The sequence below is a fragment of the Dermacentor andersoni genome, chromosome 1, assembly GCF_023375885.2.
Source record: "Dermacentor andersoni chromosome 1, qqDerAnde1_hic_scaffold, whole genome shotgun sequence".
Taxonomy (NCBI): domain Eukaryota; kingdom Metazoa; phylum Arthropoda; class Arachnida; order Ixodida; family Ixodidae; genus Dermacentor; species Dermacentor andersoni.
The window spans coordinates 116,424,966-116,440,872 of NC_092814.1; the positions used below are offsets into that span (position 1 = coordinate 116,424,966).

The 15,907-nt window shown below is 50.2% G+C and overlaps 1 protein-coding gene across 1 annotated transcript in view; it reads right to left on the reverse strand.

Annotated features, from left to right (window-relative positions):
• Positions 1-9,218: 9,218 nt before the first annotated feature.
• Positions 9,219-15,907, reverse strand: part of LOC126543877 (uncharacterized) — a 204,754-nt gene continuing 198,065 nt past the window's right edge. The window contains exon 18 of the mRNA XM_050191008.3: positions 9,219-9,592. Within this exon, the coding sequence (XP_050046965.1) occupies positions 9,497-9,592 (96 nt within the window). The 3' untranslated portion in view covers positions 9,219-9,496. The remainder of the gene's footprint in view (positions 9,593-15,907) is intronic.

Here is a 15,907-nt window from a genome sequence, read left to right on the forward strand (position 1 = left end):
CTACTCTGGTGCCATCTCGTAGCCATCATCGCCGCACTACGCTTTTCTTCTCAAGCTTTCGCCATACCCTCCGCCTCGCGTCTTTCATCTCCGGCTGCGCTCCGCATCGCTCTTCCATCCTTCGGTGCGCTTGTTCGCTCGATTACGCCGACGCCGCTCAAGAATTTATTATGACGATTTGTTGGCGTCAACAATGGCCATAGTGCTGCCCAAGTTATGCGGAAAAACGGTAGCTTCACAAATGTGAAAACGGTAAGTTCCATTGTACAGGTAGAATTTTTTACTAATTGCAGCAGGCACCTGGCATATTTGCCACTGCATTTATTAATCTCGCGAAGCAATGGTTGCCAAGTCAGGGAGCATGCAGAATCCTTTCCATACTTCGACTAGCTTTTTCTGGGCAAGCAAGGTGGTCTAGTGTGCGTTCAGTTGGCGCTGGAGCCTACACATGCTTTGTTCAGTTCCTTACAGTGCTGTGCAGAAATGTGTGAGTGTTGCACAATATTGTACAGTAATTAATAAGGGCACGTCCACAGGCTGTGCTCAAAATGCAAGAAACTAGGCAGCTAGTGAAGCTTTGGTTGAAGGCCGGTCTTAAATCAACTCTGTTCTCTTGTGCGACTGAAAACCCCACACGACGGGAAGGATTTCTCGTAATAATATGTACATAATACGTGATACGCTGTAGAAGTACTGATGGATAAAAGCAACCCACGGTGGCGAAATGAACTTGCACTTGATATTAGTAGAACACAATTATCAAAATAATGTGCACTCATGAACATTCGATATATTGTTAAAACAGCGCATACGTTGGATCGGAAAAGTAACAACCCGAGAGAAGCTTGTGTCTTTGATCACTGCTGCTGTCATTAAAAAATTATGTTGCCGAATCCACCAAAGCTCAAATTTTGCGTCTTTTTATTGAAAAAGTGCTAGAAGCAGTGGAGGCTAGTTACGACGATACCTCCAGTCGAATTTTTTATTCCAGACTCCCCAATCAGCCAAAAATTGTCAAATCTAACAAATAGTTAAAGTTCAGTCGTCATTTCAGACTTTGCATGATGTTGCTAGTAGAATTCCAACGGTCAAGCTTAACAATGCATCGAAGAAAACTGTCTAGCAAATTGATCCGATTTCAATAATTGTGTGGCAGCAATAGAGTGGCGGCGGTCCGGCTTCACATTTGGGACATACATTCCACTCCATCAAACAATTTTTAAACCTCCTTAGAGGTCGCCATCAGTCTAATTTTTTTTCATCTTCTCTGGCTTATCGATCATGCCTCTTCGCACAGCAAGAGCGACTTTTTAGGCCGTGTGGAAGGCTAACCTACTGATACAGCTAAAACAGGGTTTCGACCAAGTTGACATTTCCAAATTCCCTGAGTGACGCAGAACTGTGTTTTATCTCAAGACGGGCTGAAAACATGTCACCCAATGCGGTCACTCTCTAGTAAGCGTGTGAAAAAAATTAAAAAAAAACGACTTAATTCAGTTTGAATACTAAGAAGTAGTGTTTATTTTATTCAAAAAGAGAATTGAAAGGACCATGGGCGAGCGACAACTCCCGGCCGCCGCCGGTCGCTCCGCGGCTCGCGGGAGATCCAGGAGCCCCTCTCCGCCTTCCGGATGCCGTTCCAGGTCCAGGGGAAGATCCGGGTCTAGGGGCAGATCTACGTCCAGGGGCAGATCCGGAAGCCGCTCCAGTGCCGGCCAGCAGAGGAAGAGAAAGTCGACGCTATCGTGGGCAGATATGGTTGCTGGCGGCGCCGACGCGAGATCCTCCCAGGGCCCACGCGACCCGCTTCCAGAGCAAGCCAGGAACGCCGAGGTAGCGCGCCTTCAGAAGGAAAACGCGGACTTACAAGAAATGGTCAGAAAGATCGCTAGCGAAATGACAGAGATTAAGAAATTGATAATCAGTCAGAGTGCTACGTCCAACGCGTCGGCGCCGACCACCACAGAAGCACCAGTTCCGGCCTGCGACTCGGCCGGGCCCGCCAAGCGTAGGTCAGTTTCCAGTACGGAAGATTCAGATTCGCGAACTTATGAGATCAAAGGCATGCTGGCAACGCTCACTAAGAGCGTGCAGCAGTTACAGCAAGGCTTCGCACAGGTGCAAGTCGCCCTAGGAGACCTGAAGAGAGGCCTAGGCGCGCTGGCCGATCGCATGGACGCCCTCGAGCGTCTGGTGATCCCAAATAATACGTCCGTAACTCCGATGCAGGTCGTTGTTCCGAACGCGTCGGGGACTCAAATCAGGGCTACGAGCACATCGGCGCGTCAGAGTGGGGGGCACTTTTTGCGTGCACCTGTGCTTACAGCGGGTACCCCAGACAATTCATCTAATCATGGATAGTTTCAAAGAGGAGTTCAAAATTTGGCAATGGAACTGCAGGGGGTACTCCAAAAAGAGGGCTCCGTTGCAGCAATATTTAAGATCGCTACCTAACAAACCACAAGTAATAGCATTACAGGAAACCCTCGTCTCTGCCGCATCCCTCTCTGGTTATCGTGCCGTCTCCGTGCAGGCCGAAGCTCGGGGAGTATGCACGTTAGTTGACAGGAGGCTTACACACTTGTCTCATGACCTGAAGCTGGCGAGTTGCAAGGTCGAATACGTCATGGCGGAGGTTCTGCTCAACACGAGACAACGCAACCAGCGCAGAAACAGCGTGTTTATACTCAACATCTACAGCAATCCTAGGGACTCGCGACAGCAGTTCAAAACGATACTCAAGAAGTCCATCGACCTGGCCGGCACCCATCCTCTGCATGGTCATCGTCGGAGATTTCAACGCACCGTACGAAGTGTGGGGGTACGTCTACGACACGAGCAAGGGCCGGGGTCTGTGGCAGAACGCCAACGAAATGGACCTCACGCTCATCACGGATAAGGCGTTCCCCACCCGAATCGGCAACTCGGTGTGCCGGGACACCACCCCCGATCTGGCGTTCGTGAAGAACGTCCAGGGAGCCGAGTGGAGTAACTCCGCAATAAATTTTGCTAGCGACCATTATGTGCTCGAGACCCGCTTCGAAGTCACCCGAAGTAAATCCAGAGAATTCACTGTCACGGACTGGGACCTTATTAGCAAACTCCGCGGCAACGACAGCGCACCCGTCCCCAAAGACCTGGAAGATTGGTGCGAGCGAATCAAGACTGACGCCGAGTCATCCATTAAGAAGATCGTCAGCGACCTGGAGGTAGAGAAGATGGACAGTAGGCTAGCCCATCTGATCGAAGCCTAGCAGGTGCTGCTTCTCCGATGGAAGGAACAAAGGCTTAACAGAAGATGGAGGAAAAAGATCTCCGAGCTTAACAAGGCCATCGAAGATCACTGTCGGACCCTCGGCAAGCAGCAATGGGACGAGGTCTGTGACTCGATCGACGGGTAGATGCGTAACGGCAAGTCCTGGGGCATGCTAAAACATCTCAACGAGGGCAGCACCGGATCCAGTCAGAGACACACGCTCGCCAGAGCCCTGCACGAAGCTACCACATCCTGTTCCGGGGACAAGCTGGTTGCCAAGCTCATGGAGAAGTACCTTCCCGTAAAGCACGGAGACGAGAAAGACCGGTTTCCCGACTACCTCGGCCCAGCCCGTCCGGAATTGGACGAAGACTTCACCGTGGGGGAAATTAGACAAGCCATTTTTGCGCTCAATGGCAAGTGTGCGCCAGGTGCCGACAAAATCACCAGCAAGATGCTGCGGAACCTTGACAACCGTTCGATCGGATACCTCACCGAGAAGATCAACCAGACGTGGAGAAACGGCAGAGTCCCAGAGCAATAGAAGACCGTCAACGTCGTCCTGATCCCCAAACCCGGCAAAGCTTTGAACGTGGACAACCTCCGACCCATCTCTCTCACCTCCTGCGTCTGGAAAGTGGCGGAGCACGTCGTCCTCAACAGACTAAACAAATATCTCGAAGAGAACATCTACACTCACAACATGATTGGCTTCCGTGCCGGCCTCTCGTCGCAGGATACGCCATGAAGATGATCAAACATCAAATCATCGACGGCAGTACCAGAGACACCAGGGCCCTGCTCGGACTCGACCTCGAGAAAGCGTTTGACGACGTTCTCCACGAATACAGTCTGGCCTCCGTTGCAGACCTCGAGCTGAGTCCCAGACTAAATAACTACGTCCGTTCGTTCCTGACGGGGAGGAAAGCGAAGCTGTGGATCGGCGACTTTGTCTCCGACGAGGTGCTCCTGGGCCCACGGGGCACGCCGCAAGGCTCGGTCATTTCGCCTGCTCTCTTCAACATCTGCATGATCGGCCTCTCGAGGAATCTGGCCCAAGTTGAAGGTATCAAACACACCATATACGCAGACGACATCACGATCTGGTGCACCGGCGGTAGCGAAGGGCAAGTGGAAAGCGCCATGCAAGAGGCGGTAGACGTCACGGAGCAGTACCTGCTACCCACCAGACTCAGATGCTTCCCGACCAAATCTGAGCTTCTGCTTTATAGAAAAGAAAAAGGCCGCAGACCCAAGGGCTGGAAACCGGTCTCGGAAAGTGACATTCACCTATTCACTAGGAGCGGTGACCCGATACCCAGGGTCGACACCATCAGAGTCCCTGGGTATGTTTATTGAATCATGCGGTGGCAACAGCACTGCGTTACGCAAGATAGTTGCGAAAACCGACAATGCTTTTCGCCTCGTCCGAAGGGACACGTACAAACATCGTGGCCTCAAGGAGGACAACCTGCTTCGGCTCATTAACACCTTTGTGCTGTGTCACTTCACCTACACGGTGGCCATGCACAACTGGCTCAGAGCCGAGCGGGAAAAGCTTAATGCCCTCATTATAAAATTCGTCAAGAGAGCCCTCGGGCTGCCCGTCAGAACGCATACCGAGGACTTCCTTCGACTCGGCATACACAACACCATGGAGGAGATAGCCGAGGCTCAGGAACGGGCCCAACTAACTCGGCTGTCCACCACGCCGGCCGGCAGGCGTATCCTCGCGGAGATCGGACTCGCACCCACCAAGAACTTGGCTGAAAACACCCAAATCCCCAGAGATCTAAATAGGGGAGAAGATCGTGGTCTCCCCTTAGCCCCGCAACGTTCATCCCGTTCACAACGCAGGTCGTCGCAAGGCAAGAGCATTGAATATACTAAAGCAAATAAACAAGTACAAAATCGAAGCAAGCTTCGTGGACGCAGCTGCATACCGAGACGGCAAGGCTTTTGCGGTTTCCGTCGTGGACACGCTGGGCAAAGTCATCAACTGTGCTTCCGTCCGGACGACGAACCCAGAGATGGCTGAGCAAGTGACCATTGCACTCGCCATGCAAGACGGTCGGAGAGAAAGGGTGTATAGCGATTCTAAAGTGGCCGTCAGTGCATTTTAGAAAGGCCGGGTAGCCCGGCAGGCAATTCAAATTCTGAAAGGCGCCAAACACGGCAACACCTCCATACACTCGATCCTTTGGTTCCCTGCACACGTCGGGGCGATTGAGGGGGTTCCTCTGAACCTCAACGAGTCTGCCCACGAGGCTGCGCGTGGCTTTACCGACCGCGCTGCCCTCGGATCGGGCGACTCTCTTCCCGGACACAGAGACGCTCCTATCACGCACAACGAAATCACTAAATTCATTTACTTAGAGAGAAGGGTTTTCCCGCCGCCTCACTCCAAGCTAAGCAGACCGCAGGCGGTCACACTCAGACTCCTGCAAACGAACTCCTACCCAAATCTGGCGTCCCTTAACAGCATATATCCCGAGATTTATCCGAATTGTTCTAGCGTGGCCTGTGGTGAGGTAGCTACATTGCCTCATATGCTCTGGGAGTGCGGGTCGCTGGGCCCGAAGTTCACCAAGGAAGAGTGGGACGCGCTCCTGCGAAGTGCCATCTTTGAGGACCAAATCCTGGCCGTCCAGCGCGCCCGCGATCGGGCCGGCAGACTAGATCTGTCAGTCAACGTCGTGGGATTAGCCGGGTGCGCGTTTTATCGCGTTTTGCTGGACCAAATAAAGGTTTATTAACGAACTAATAGAAAGGGAGGGGTTAGTAAAATGCACAGCAAATAATATGTCTTCGAAAAAAATTGCAAATTGGGTCGGACATTCTCAAATACGAAGAAAAAGGAGATGCACACAAAAGCAAATATTTTCGAATATGAGCTATTTCTATCAACTGATAGCAAGCTAACTGTTATGAGGCCCGAACTTTGTCACAATTGAGATTATCTCTCAACTGCTCGCAAGTCAGCCTCAACTGTCCTGACATACTCTCAGCCTGCGCACGACGCCTCAGTGTTGTATTTCACTGCTTCAAAGAGTTAATTTTGGTTTGGATGAGGGACACTTGCATCTCGGAATCAGCCAACACTTTGTTTTTTGAGCTGGAGCTCCTTCAAAACAGCGGCAGCACGCTTCCTTTACCGTTCATTCCTCAATGCGCACGTCTCTTCTGCTCTCGTCCTCCTTCCACCGCTCGTTCACCCCACGGACCATTTGAAGCATCTTCTTGGTCATTTGTACAGTCAACGTCTACTTTTTCGAACTCCCTAGGGGCCGCGAAAACGTCCGAAAAATCGGCCAGTTGGGAAAAAAAAAAAAAAAAAAACGAATGCATGCCTTTTACTGTCCTTAAGGGCTCAAACCGCCACGGGCACATTAAAAAAAGCTCTGAAGGCCTGTCGTTACACGTATTAGGCATATCGGTGCTTGTACTGTGACAGGAGATACCGGGTGCACGCGTGTATAATTAAGGAATGCAAACTGTGCCCCGTGGCAATAGCCCCTTCTCACGCTTGTTATGCTTCACCGCAATACTTTTGCGTGAGCTTCAAGTAACATTTCCGTACAGAGGCGAAGCTGACTTTCGGGAACCGGCATTATACAACCCATTGTGCTTTCCGAGCGTCGAAGCCAATCGCGAGGACCACAAAGGCAGAGGCGGCGAATTCTTTAAATGAAAAACGAAGCAGCTAGGCCTAGTGTTGCCGCAGTGGTGGCTACCATATATAGGTGGCTACTGCTGCCAGTGAATCTGCGTGCGAGAGCACCGGTTCGAGGCGGCGAGGTAATCAAAACAGCAGCGGTGGCGGCTTTGATTAATGCCGTTTCGGACCTGCGGTCACGGCGAAAAGCTCTTGCGTCCCAAATTTCAGACGTTCTGATACATTGACTCTTTGGGGTGGTGGTGCCGCGAAGCCGTCCAAATTATCGGGCATCCGGAAAGTCCGTTGTTGATGCGCACACACTGGCAACTCTTCCAGCCGACGACAGGGCTTCAAATACGATTCGTTAAGATCCCGGTCTGTTACTCGAACCAGCATTACGGCGACTTTCGTTCCCTTTTAATAAAATTACAACTAATTTTCCCCAATAGAAGCACAAGTTCCCCAAGTTTTTCCGAACTACTCAATATCTCTGAAAATCCCCGAGTCCTATTTGACCTGCTCAGTGGTAAAGTCAAAAGGATCCCTCTTTTTCTTTTAGCAGCTCTTGTAGCAGGTATATTGGCTTTTGTAGCAGGGCATTTTGGATGTGCAGATGACACAAGAACATTACAATGCAAGCTCTACAACATTTGAATCATTTTACAAAGCTATCCAGACAAAAGCTGTGGAAACTTACATTTCGAAATAATTATAAAACAAAGGTTATTGAAACATCATGCAACGAGTCACGAAGTTATGAAATGCACCATGTGGCAAACTGCAATAGCAAAATGATTGGAGGATGAAGGTGGAATCTCATCCTGTATGCAATATTATAGTTCTACTTACTTCAGAGACGCCTAACTTACAAGTGCTTCAGAAATACTCTTTTGGCCCTCTTTCAGCAGTGTCTCATGTCAGTATATGGATATCAGAGAAAAATGTTGCCTTCATCCCTCTGCAAATTATAAGTTCAGCAATACTCAGCATCTTTTCTAGCTGATTTGATTTCATTCTGGAGAGTCTCTTCATTTACATTTTTTTCTGCTCAGCATCTTTTCTTACCGATTTGAATTATCCTGGAGGTTCTCGTCAGTTGCCTTTCTTCCAGGTACATCAGGATTGCCTAATTTTGTTTCAGTATTGCGCTTCTTACCAATCCCTCCACTTCTAGTTGCTGCTGTTGTTGCTTGCAATAGCAATGTTTATAGCTCTGAGCAGTAAAGATTGCCGCTGCAAGCAACAACAGCTTATAGTGGGATTGTAGTACTTACGAGGCCAGGGACAACACACTCTGCTTTGTTGCTCTCATGACTCAAGATCAGAGGCAGATTCATAACCAGAAACGCTGAATCACCACCACACATGCAAAACAGAAGTGCAAGTTCTGGTTTTGCTTTCAAAAAGACACAGTATCACCAGAAAGGCAAAGCATTGATTGCGATAGCAAATTAGCAAACAGCCATGTAAAGTAAGGATAGCACTTTTATCAGCTGTATGAACTTGTGAACATTTGCTTGTTAACTAAAGAAGCGTGGTGTCAGTGTGCACCGCAAACGTGAACACATCATACTTGATGACCGTGGACACTCTCTGTCGGAATGATGGTATGAGCAAGTGTGGAAGCAGCAGCGAGCTAAGTGATCTTCATGCTGTCTCTTGCTTCAACGCAAGCTGAGCGCCGAGAACACACAGCACGCACAAAGCTACGAGCCGTAGAGACCTATCCTCTGCCCCCACGTAGGTCACTCTCAAGATATGGCCACGCAGCCACGGGCAGCTGCCATACGCAGTTGCAGCTGAAGTACAACAGCGCCCCAACTCCCTCTGCTCCTCCCGGTCCCTTGCAACGTTGGGTGCTTCGCGCATGACGGAAGACGGTGCGCTTGCTCCCCGCTCCCCTCCCTTTTCTCGGGCTAGATTAAGCCACCAATCATCGGCTCCCCTCGCACGCTTCCACTCGCACACACAGCGTAGGGTGCGCGGCGATGGTGTTATCGCCCTTAGACGACTTTATACGGAACACCATGGCGATGCCGACAGGAGAAATGTGTTTGGAGTATCCATATATTTGCTATCGCAATAAAACAATGCTGACAGACACCTAGCACATGGTGGAATTTTTTGGCAAAATGAGGCTTTTCTAGCAGCTTGCACAAATGTAGCAGCAATTCCACCTCTGCCCACTACTCCAAAGCCAGAAAAATGAATCATTGGACTGTTAAATAACAGTTTTTATTACTGTAGCACTAGCAGTTGCAGTACTCCTTTACAAAAGCTAAAGAAATATGAAGTCGGACCAAGTCGCAGCTGCAATCTTTTATTTCATAAATAACGGCTTAATAAAAAACGCTTTTTTTTTTTCAATGAAGGGAGCAGAGTGAGAGGAGAGTGAAGGAGAAAGAGAGAGAGAGCGAAAGAGAGAAGAGTTGGGGCTTAAAATGATGCCTGTATATGTTGTGCCATGGGTGGTTGTAAATCATAAATGTATATAACATGGGTAGTCCCCTTCATGGGGTGGAATGAGTCCCCCTGCTGAAATGCAGGGCAAAGGGGTAGGAAGAGAAGGCAGAGGGCGCCTACTATCGGACCAGCCTGAGGCACTTCTTGAGATTGTCGATGGTCACCTGTTGCTGTTGGCGCTCCTCGTCCAAACACTTCTTGCTCTGGTACAGCTCCTGCAGCAAGCACCATTGGCTATGATTAGTGACAGTGATAGCATTTGCACCAGCATGCCACATAATGGTGCCGACTTCAAAATTTGAGCGAATAAACATTTAGTTCAGAAAAATTAGGTTGCCAAGATGCTACTATAGTCAGTACGTATCTGCAGTAGTAGCCAACAGCTTTGCACTTGGGTAGACATACTACACAGCGTAACGAATAATTGTCTACTTTGCATAAAATCTTAATACACTGTTATGGCCTTAGGAATTCTTTCCTATGCATTGAACACAGACTGTGCACATCAATGCATGTTGCACACACACAGGCAAGGTCAAAGTGTTCACAACACTTATATCAATTTGTAGTTTGTGTGCATTCCCCATCTTACTGGTAGACACTGCAATGTCACTTGTTTGATTCATTCAACAACTCTACAGAAATTTTAGTTTATCCAAGGGATGCCCGGAAGATGCGAAACTTATATAAAAGGAATGAAAGGTAAATGAAGCAACGAACAGCAGCAACATCTTAACAAGAGGACTTACCCTTTTCAACGCCATTACAAGACAAGTCCTCTCATTGAAATGTTAGTGCTTGACTGTTCTCCTTTTTAGTTCCCCAAAAGGCATCTTATCGCACTAAGAGTGGTGTTTTGGAAATTATAGAAGGGTAACTTACTGATACCGAAGAAATCATTTTTCTCTTTAGTGTCCCTTTAAACTTATTTACAAGCAGGTAATTCATAAGCCTTTGTGTGTTCAAAAGAAATCAATGAGTCCCAATCAAATGACTTCACTTGCATATCAACCTCTCTATCGTTACATGTAGCTTCTTCTTCTCCAGTATCATGATCTACTGACTCGGACTGCTAAAAAATTGTTGCAGTCACAAAATAATGATCGGAAACCTTTCATTCAATGACACCAGCCGGCTTCTCCCTTTTGGAAACCCGAGCAGCAATATGATCGATACATGAGCGAGTCACTTTGTCTCCCATAATTTTTTCTCTAGGAAAATCTTACATCAGGTGTTAAATTCTGTGACTTGCAAGTAGTGTAAGATATTTCTTAGCTGCACCAGTAAGGTTTCTAGAAAGATCAATGTTAAAGTTTCCTGCTCGAATAAGTTCTTCATTACTTACATATTTTGTAAAAAGCCTGAAACGTTACTATTTGGGAGGCCCGTAAACAGCACAGACCAAAAAATTGGCATTACCCTTCCTTATGGACAACACAATATTCTCAGCTTTGGTAAAGGTAACTCGAATTTTTATGTACAACCAGCCTGTTATTATGAATACAAGGATGCCATTCCATGTATTTTGCCGTCGGCATAAAGGAACAGCTACGAAGCTCGGAATTGTGACTTTCAACATCAGAAATATTAATATCAGTTAAAATCAGGACATCTGCACTTTTCAGACTACTTGACAGTGTTATGATCGACCTGTCAGGTGCGAGAAGCATTCAAACGGGCTTCCCCACGTCAATACAATAGCTCTCTTCTCCGAATCGACGCCACCTCGTTCACCACGAGCTCACACAAAAGGACAGAAGAAACTGAATGTCAAGATCACGTTCCGCTTTTACCCGAGCTGACACCAAGGATGGGCAAAAGGGAAAGACAGGCTCCGGAGGAAGACGACGACAGGGCCGCCAGTGGTTATTTAAGGCCGTGCTGGCTCACGTGTTAACAAGAACCGCTCGAGACTCAGATGAGAGCTGCAGCCATGTACCAATGAAGTGAATACAATCTTTTCTATTTTTTTTTTTTCATCCTCACGATGCCTGGCTTCGTCGTCGTTGCTTGATTCCTGCAGTGAAGACCCACCTCACCCGGTCGAGATTATATCATCTGGTAAGCAGCCATGGGACACTCCACCCTTTGTCCTGGCTTCAGCAGAATGGTGAGCACTTGACTTTCCTTGCCAAGTTTTAGCTCGGGTGTTTTCTAAAACTGCAACTTAATTTCTGTACGTGCATGCTCCTGTTGAAAGCTTCTTCACGTCCTCGTTCGGGATTAACCGTAGATTTAAGCAAATGGAAAAAGCCAGTGTTGTTATTACTATGTTCATGTAGTAATAACAACTCTGGGTTGTTCCTGGGAATTGAGCTGGGAATTGAGGTCGGGAAAAGTCAGAGAAAGCTACAGCTTATTGAGGCAACTGAGAAATGCGGGGCTCTTAAAGACGAAATTTCAGAAGCATGAGAAGAGATAGAGAAACGAGCTGAGATAGCTGAACAAAAAGCTGCAGAAGAAAGGCAAAGAGCTGCAGAGGAAAGGCAAAGAGTCGATCAAAAGGAAGCTGCAGAAAGAAAGGAACGAGAGGAACAGAGAGCTCACGAACTGAAGCTAAGAGCACTGGACAATGGAATCGGCAAATCACATCTCAATAAATGAAAGACGCTCAGGGGAAGCAGGAGTAAAAATAAGGGATCTCATGCCGTCGTACAAGCTAAACGATGACATGGGATTGTTTCTCGTTACTTTTGAACGAACCTGCGAGAAAAGCGGGTTGGCACTAGAGAGTTCGCTACAACAGATTTACGAGGAACAAGTCCACGTGTTCTTCCGGGCAAACGCCACACCCGAGGCCAAACAGTGGGACATTTTCCTGGCCAGCTGCGGGACCCGCGTCTTCAGTCTCCTGCTCGACCTTCTCAAGCCAGCCACACTGCATGTTAAGACGCTGGGTGAGCTGCTCGCCATACTGCACTCGCATTTCAACCCAGCACCGTCCATACTAACAGAGCATTTCCACTTCAACAACCGGAGCCGCCGGGAAGGAGAGACCCTCGGGCAGTTCATTGCTGCGCTACGAGGATTAGAGAGTGCCTGCGTTTTCAGGGTACGTGGCGGGGTCGTGCGACAGCAGCCTTGAGTTCTTCCGCGGCCAGGCTCCACGTCGTGGCCGAGGACCCGCCGATTTTCGACATGTGGCACACAGGCTTTGTTCCGTTGTCTGTGCCACCGTACATGCTGACCGTCGAAGTCTGCAGGCACCCCATTTCCATGGAGCTGGACACAGGGGCCAGCGTGTCAGTAATGGCCAGAAAACCCTTCAAGCATACCTTCCCCGGCGTGTCTGTCGAGGCTTCGGGTGTGATGCTGCGCAGCTACTCCGGACAGCTCTACCAGGCCCAGGGTCAGGCCCAGGTCGGCGTTCGCTTTGGCGACAGGGAGGCAACCCTTCCCCTTTACTTAACCAAGGGGTCGTCGCCGACGCTGCTGGGCCGAAACTGGATTCATGCACTGGGCATTCGTCTGCCAGAGTGCTAGGAAGCCAGCCTGCATATTGTGAAAGATCTCTCCAGCCTCCTGACCAAATTCAAGTCCCTGTTCCAGCCAGAGGTGGGCACATTTGCCGGCACGACAGCTGGCATTCATGTACCTGAGGGAGCCCGGCCACGTTTTTTGAAGCCTCGCCCACTGCCGTTCACCCTGAAGGATGGGGTCACCCAGGAGCTGCAATAGTTACAGCGAGAGGGCATCCTGGTGCCCGTCAAGATGTCTGAATGGGCCGCTCCCATCGTACCAGTCATCAAGCGAGACAGCAGTGTCAGCATCTGCGGGGATTTCAAGGTTACCATCAACCTCATCGCTACCGTTGAGAAGTACCCGATGCAGTACCCGGATTAAAGATGTCTGGTCAGCGTTGTCCGGTAGACAGAAGTTTGCCAAGCTCGACCTCAGAGATGCTTACCAGCAGCCGGTGCTCCAGGATGCCTCCCGGAAGTATGTCACAACATCGACAACTTTGGGGCTCTTCCAGTACATGCGCTTACTGTTTGGTGTGGCCTCAGCCCCAGCCACATTTAAGAGGAAGATGGACAACCTCTTCAGGGGCATGAGGCACATGGCGGTGTACTTGGACAACATTCTGGTTACCGCACAACGTCGTGCCAGAACCTGCACAACGTCCTGGCACGACTTCAGGACGCTGGGCTCAAGGTCAAGCTGGAAAAGTGCATTTTCCTGGCCCCCAGTGTTGAGTACTTGGGACGTGTCATTTCCCAGGCTGGCTTAGCCCTGGCTCCCCGCAAAGTTGATGCTGTGCTCAAGGCGCCTAAGCCCCAGAAGAAGAAGGAGCTTCAGAGCTACCCCGGCCTCATCAACTTCTACAGGAGTTTCCTGCCGAACCTGTCAGAGCATCTACAGCCGGGACTCCTGCTTTGAGATGGTCAGCAATGGGTCTGGAAGAAGGAGCAGGACCGGGCCTCCCAGTGCAGCAGAGAGCGAATACCAAGGCTCCAGTGCTGGTACACTTCGACCATTGCAGCGCTACGACAGGTCTTAGCCGCCCAGGGCTTGCCGGATGTCATCGTGTCCGACAATGGTGCTGCTTTCGCCAGCACAGAGTACCTGGCCTGGCTGATGAAGAATGGTATCCGCTGTACCACCCTGCTTAAACGTTGCAGCCGAGCGGGTGGTGCAAACCATCAAGGACAAGCTTAAGAAGAGCCAGACTGGGGATTTCCGGACGCAGATTACCCGGATACTGTTTCAGTAGCGGACCACGCCCCACGATGTCACTGGCCGTGCCCCCTGTGAGCTCCTACTAGATCGGATGGTCAAGAAAGACACCCTTGGACATCTTGCATCCGGACCTCCGATCCACAGTGCTCCTGAAGCAGCTGAAGCAGAAGCTGGCTGCTGACCGAGGGTGCCGTCCTGGACATTTGCCGGAGTTGGGAGCTCCAGTTTTCGCCAGGAACTTCCGTCCCGGCCCACCCTGGTCTGCCGGACAGGCATTGTCTCCTGCCAGCGCCTCATCGTTGCTTGCCCCCATGCCAGACGGGGCGGCCATGTGGCACAGACAAGCCGACCATGTTAGGCCTCGCCTCGGGACCTGGCCAGCACCCTCGACTGCCACTTCAGAGTTCCAGCCCGCAGGAGGACTAGTGGCAACACCAGTCCCTTCCAGCGGAGCACCACCCACCTCAGAGGCGACAAGCGTTGCCAGTGGTGCGGCACCCGTGTCGAGCCTGTCACCACTCACCAGGCCGACGACTGCGGACTCTCCGGATGGAGCGAGGCTGTCTCAGGCAGCACCTGGCGTTGCCACGCCCGGCCCATCAACACCGGTGCCCGGGCAGAGTACTCGACCGTGCGACCGAGGAGGCCGCCGGACCGGTACTCGCCTGGATAGCAGGCACCATCGACTTGGCTGGGACGGCGGCAGAGCCTTATGCTCTGAACATGGATGTTTGTTTCTTTTATTTAACAAACAAAGTGGGGGTAAGGGGGTGTAACAAGCACGTGACGCCCCCTCGGGCATAATCTTCATTGGCCCGCCAGGCTCGGTAGGCAACATTGGTCACCGCACCCAATAAACACCGACGAGCACAGCTGCTCGGCGGTCAGTCATCGTTCATCACCTCCACGCTGCGGAGCACCTGTCGAACGGAGGGTGCCTTGAGCCCTCCCTCGTTCACGAACCCATGCGGATTGTGACAGTACTGTGACAGGAGACGGGGGTGCACGCATGCATAATTAAGGAATACATACTGCGTCCCATGACAATTGCCCCTTCCTACGCTTGTAATGCTTCACCGCAATACTTTTGCGAACGCCTCACCAAGTAACATTTCTGTACAGAGGCGAAGCTGACTTTCGGGAACCGGCGTTATGCAACGCACAGTGCTTTCCGAGCTTCGAAGCCAATTGCGAGGGCCACAAAGGCAAAGTCAATGCCATTGCTTACAGCGGAGAATCCTTTCAATGAAAAACATGGCGCCCAACGGCAAGAAGCTTAATAGTGAACGTCTAAGCCGTTAGGCCTAGCATTGTCGCAGTGGTGGCTACGGCTTCTAGTGGATCTGCGTGCAAGAGCACCGGTTCGAGGTGGTGAGGCAATGAAAACGGCAGTGGTGGTGGCTTTGATTAATGCCGTTTCGGACCTGCAGTCACGGCAAAAGTCCGGAAAATCGGATGGCAAAGGGTTCTTGTGTGCGAAATTTCAGATGTTCTGATACAGTGATTCTATGGGGTACGTGGTGGTAGCGCGAAACCGTCCGAATTGTCGGGCATCCGGAAGGTTGTTCGTTGACTGTGCACTGGCAACTCCTCCAGCCGATGAAAGGCCGTCAAAGACGATTCATTACGATCGCTGTCTGTTACTCAAGCCAGCATTACTGCAACTTTCAGCCGCTTTCAACAAATTTACAGCTAATTTTCCCTGATAGAAGCACAAATTCCCTGAGTTTTCCCTGACTTTTTCCAGACTACTCAAAATCCCTGAGAATTCCCGGTTTGCCCGGTTGGTAGACACCCTGCAGATGTATGCGTTAAGAGACAAAGCCGGCATTATAATTACCAATATGGAT